The following is a 5,336-nucleotide window of genomic DNA, read 5'->3' on the forward strand; positions in this document are numbered from 1 at the left end:
TATAACGCCGTTAGTAACGCCGTTATACTTAAACGGCGTTAGTCCCAACACTGCTCACCAGTCACTTTACTATTTACTTTTACAAAGGGGATTTTTTTACACATCTAGAAGTTGTTTACAAAGACTCATTTTTTGCTAAAAAGTGAATTTGTGGTGGTAAACAAATATTGTTTCAGCTCAAGAACAGAAATAATACAATTGCAGTGCATTGATTATATAAAAATAATGAAAAAATAAATGTTCTAACAGTATTTCTGGTACATGTTGAACTGATTAAAAAAAGAATATAATTTGACATGTAAGCTCTAAAATATAACGCATAAACACAAAGTTGACAGGATTTTAGAGTCAGGAAGCCCTTCTGAGTATGAGATTTTAAAATTGCCTCTTTCTGAATCAGAAATTTAAATACATACAAATGACTATCACAGTCACAGAATGATAAATTGTTTTGCATGTATTTTTCTGCTATTTAAAATGAAATCCTGCTTTTGTGTGTTTGCAGCCTTTCAAATGGCATCATCCTGGGATGTCTCTCAGCAAAAGGAAGCTGCTGCAGTCTTTGATGGGGCCCTATGGCCCCCTCAGTGTATCTTACAACGGGAAGACTTGCATTCTGTTCAAGGCAAAGCGCCTGGCAATCCGCTACAGAAACCATACATTTATCGACCTGACTGAGAGGGTCTTCAACCCCAATTCGCCTGTGGACACCAAAGGCTCCATCTGCACCAAGGAGAAAGCTACGTACGTAAAAAAACACTTTTAGTGCAGAAGGCTTTGTGTTAAAGATCCATTCCAATGACAAATATTTTTTTTGACATGCTCTTGTGTCATTTTCTCTGATGATGGAGGACATATTTAAAGAAAATTAATCTTAAAATTGCATTTCTGAGTATTTTTTTATTCAAATAAATGTCGTTGAAAAAAGCTTGTAAGTGAGATGTAGAAGTTACTACGGCAAGCCGCAAGCTTCCTGCTCCTCTCCTTTCTGATAGATCCGCTTGTTGACAAATTGATTCATTGCTCGTCTTTGTTTTCCTCGTCCGAGCTGGCATTTGGCTCAAAATGTACAGATGGATCTCTCCGATATTGCTTGACACATTTGTTGCACCATTAATGTTAGGTTGGGATGAATTCCTGCCGCTCTGCAGAAAATATGTCCCAGAAAACGACACAAGAATTTTGGTTAAATTATCATAGTTATAATTAAAAGACTACTAGAAATGATTGGAGTGGGACTTTAAATACACATCAATTTAGAATATTTCTTTTAAAATAAAATGATGTGAAGATTGTTCCATGGAAGGAAATATTTTATTATTTTCTATTTTTATTTGACATGTCCTTGTTTTGTTTTTGCCGCAGGCTTTCATTAAAGTTTGGGGATGTGGAAGACTTGCGTGGGCTAGTAATCAGGTAAAACGCACCTTGCAATTCACTTTTACAGCCTTTTTAGGAAAAAAATATATACATAAGCCACCAAATCCTTCATTTATCACTCTACGGCACCTGCTGGAGCTTGCACACATATAACCAAATGCACTCTTCCCTCCACCAGGCTTCAGATGTCTAACACTTTTTATGAGGCTGCGGGTCAAAACTGGTTCACACTAGACAGCGTTCACATCCACTACAACTGGACTCAGGAGGCTATTTTCAACGCCAGCAAGGTCTACGCTCCTGCCACCTCATCCTACCATTGCCAGCACGTCAGCAGCCTGCACAAATATGACACCCTGCTCGTGCCCAGCTCCCACACTGACACATCCGCTAACTGGCACATCACGTTCACTGATTTCCAGGTATACCGCAACACCGGGCACAGATTGTAAAAACTCCCTAAAAAGTTTTGCATGTTAGCTGTTTCTCCATGCACACACAAGGAAAGTGTGTGCATGGTTGCTTGGCAGGTATTTTCTTTGTGTGGGATCTGTTTGCCTATCACTCATTCAGTCTTGTCTGCCATCTGTTCTGCAGTCTGTCCGTCTGTCTCTGTTTAGCCATGTGTTGGGACATCTCAACCTGCCCATCTGTCTGGTGTTTGTTTTTCTAAGTAAGAGCAACTTGTCCTCTTTACTTGAGCCTAATCTTTTCTTTCCGTCTCCTTCCAGATCCAGGCCTTCAATGTGCAGTCAGACAAGTTTGCATCGGCCAGTGACTGTGCTACTTTCCTGACACCGGCCATCCTGATGGGACTGGTGACGTCTTTAATTTTGCTCCTGGTTTTAGCCTACGCCCTCCACATGGTGGTGCACCTCAAGCACATCGACCGCTACGAGGAGCACAAAGCCACCGTCTACTTTCCCCGCAGTCCAGAGGCAGAGTTGCCAGACAAAAACAGCCTGTGAAGGAGCATGAGGAGTCAGAGGACAATGGGGGAGAAAGATGAGGGGGGGCAGAGAAAGCTGAGAAGCATGGCTACTGGGAGAGAGCAAGTGACCGCAAGAGTGAGAAAGTATCTTCCACTGAATCTTCGTTCTACAAAATGACAACTTTTTGCCTGTTCATGTGAAAACCTAAGTCTTAACTACTTCAAGTAAATGCAGAACCGTGGCTGGATACTTTTTCTTCTTTTTTCCCTTGACATGCATCTTCATTGGATGTCCACGCCTCTCCCACAGCAAGCTAACTGACCTTTCCTCAAAGGTCGGTGACAGCCTCGGGGCCCTGAAGTGTATAGATGTCTTTATCCCTGCCAGCCATTATTAAAAAAAATAAAAAATAAAAAAAGAGGCCTGCAGCTGTAGCTAATACGGCTAACTCAGACGCTCCAGCTTGTGTATGTATTACATGACTCGCAAGTGTTCCATTACAAGCACCCATCGTCAACATCATCTCTCCAGCTATCATTACCTTTGTGCAATACTGCTGCAAGAAACTGAAACGTCAAACTCCCTGTTTTTTAGCTGAGATAGCTTTATTAGCTGCATGCCCTGATAAGCTGGCCTACAAGGGCTAGCACGGTGTTTCCAAATGATCAGAAGGGGTTTTAGCAATCAGACATGGCACAAAGTTAAGAAAGCTGGAGGCCTCTGGGAGTAAGAAAAAAAAAAAAAAGAGAAAAATATGTGGAACCACTGGTCTAGCATCTGGCTGGAGTGAATGGATTAACCTTTCCGGCCCTCTGCTGGCTCCCACCCCACCCCTGAACAAGACTGCTGCTTGCAACTTTACTGTGAAATTGCCTTTTAGAGAGTAGCCAGACGAAAGGGAAGGGGGGGTTTTACAAACTAGCACAACATTTGTTAGCTGCAGAGGCACTAACGACAGACTCTAAAGAGACCACACAAGGAACTATGCTGCACAAGACGGCCCGCCTGCGGGCGCGGCAGGAACGCGGGTGTCGGGATGCAACGACTCACTTGCTTGAACAAGGAGGGCGGGGGCAGTGGTGTCCTCCACGTACAACACTGGAACTGACTGCCAAAGTGAAGCTACAAAGAAGTTGCCATACAATATGGTGAGAGACTGAGAAAATGTGAAAAAAAAGAAAGATTAATTGTAACAGCTATGTACAAAACAAACCGAAAAAAGTATCCATGTACAGATGTGTCATTCATAAAAAGGTCTTTTTTTATATTCAGTGTAATCATGGAATTAGATACAGGTTGACTATGATAACCCTCATAACCACAAGGATATACAAAGCTATAAATGCATAAAAATCTCTGTATGATCATAGCTGTTTACTATTTCTGAACAACAGCACAACTAATCAACAAGAAGACTGTTCAACATGTCAATGCATAGAGCTTTCTTTCCCTTTCTTTCTTTCTTTCTTTCTTTCTTTCTTTTTTTTTATTTTTTACAAATGTTACACTGTTTATTAAACTCTAAAAAGCTGGGTTAAAAAAGTCCAGTTTCATTAAACTGTAAATTTACAGTGCTGAACCCTACCATGGAGGGGTGATAATACGGAATGTTGTTCAATCATCGGGGCTTTTAGACGCCATTCTTTTTGCCAGATGCCACACTAGCAGCAGCAACAGCATCAGTGAGTGATTACTACTGATAAAAACAATCAGCATGACAGTAAATAAATATCTTAACATTCGATATGGCAGTTCTGTCAGTCTGTAGCAGTGTGAAATGTGTTTTTTGGTCATAAATGTATCCTAAAAACTATGAATTGGTTGGAGGCAGTTTTGTCTAATGAGCAGCTGATGTAGAATGAACAATAAATGATATTCTGAGGAAAAGCTCTTCTGTGTTTCCCATTTTCATCCCATCAAGGTGAGTGTTTGTGTAGACCGGACCAGACATTTTGACTGGTAGCTGAAGCCCAGTTGGAGTCCATGGTGACTCAGTTTGAACCGATGCCAGTGAGGCATGACAGTGAAACAGTACGAGGCAGCAGCTCCCCTGCACTGAAGCAGCAATCATTACATTGCATTACATGAGTGCAGGTTTGTGCTGACACCGGCGGAATAACAAGTCACATTGTCTGCCTTCAAGGTCCTGTATATAATGAACAAACTAATATTTTGTTCATGTCGGGCTTTCCAGCTCAACTATTACACCATCTCCTTCTACCCTCCTGAGCACCATCTGTTCTGTTCTCTCACCTTTTCCCTCACTGAGATTCACCACCTCTGTTTGGCTGAGATCGTTTACCTGACAACAACGCTACAAGTCACACGCATTAATGCACACGTTACACAACAACCTGTAATCTTGTAGCGGAGCATCTGTCCCTTTCAACTAATGATTGTAGTTTATTTATTTTATTTTTTTTGGACAGAGACTGAATTCTAAATGTCTATTAATATTTTCTTGGTTGTAATTAAATAGATTAGGGTTTTTGGCACCATCTAGTGGTAATGTAAAATAACCAAGTGAGTCATAGACGCAATAGGGTCAAACTGTCTTGAGAGAAAACTAAACATTTTCTTTAGAAAGTTTTGCTTTTTTGCTTAAAACATTTTAATAATGTTAAATTTAAATTCAACTTTATCTACACATCACTGTCTTTAGAGCACCTCAAAATGCTTCACGTAATTAAATTAATAATAGTAAAAATAACAGTTATAATAAAAAAGCAACCAATCAATAAAATCGAATTAAAACATGTGGGGATTTAAAAATTACTTAAAATTTAGGATAAATAGTAAAAAAAAATCTGAAGATTATAATGTTTCTGTATTTGACAGTTGTTTATAAGTCTATGTTTTACATAGAAACAGTATATTTGTAATGTTTGTGGTGATACTTATTTATTTAATTGTTACTTATTTCAGATTCACCATGGACAAAAGGAAAAAAAAACATTCTTCAAACCATTTAATCTTTAAAGAAAAGTAATGTTGGAAGACTACTAAAGTTCATATGTTTTTTCA

General features: G+C 39.7%; 1 protein-coding gene across 1 annotated transcript in view; it reads left to right on the plus strand.

Annotated features, from left to right (window-relative positions):
- The window catches only part of atp6ap1lb (ATPase H+ transporting accessory protein 1 like b), a 15,126-nt gene extending 10,926 nt beyond the window's left edge, over positions 1 to 4,200 (plus strand). Inside the window, exons 4-7 of the mRNA XM_024292766.2 lie at positions 506 to 744; positions 1,366 to 1,416; positions 1,559 to 1,802; positions 2,112 to 4,200. Of these exons, the coding sequence (XP_024148534.1) occupies positions 506 to 744; positions 1,366 to 1,416; positions 1,559 to 1,802; positions 2,112 to 2,348 (771 nt within the window). The 3' untranslated portion in view covers positions 2,349 to 4,200. The remainder of the gene's footprint in view (positions 1 to 505; positions 745 to 1,365; positions 1,417 to 1,558; positions 1,803 to 2,111) is intronic.
- Positions 4,201 to 5,336: the final 1,136 nt, after the last annotated feature.

The sequence above is a fragment of the Oryzias melastigma genome, linkage group LG7, assembly GCF_002922805.2.
Source record: "Oryzias melastigma strain HK-1 linkage group LG7, ASM292280v2, whole genome shotgun sequence".
In the NCBI taxonomy this organism is placed as follows: domain Eukaryota; kingdom Metazoa; phylum Chordata; class Actinopteri; order Beloniformes; family Adrianichthyidae; genus Oryzias; species Oryzias melastigma.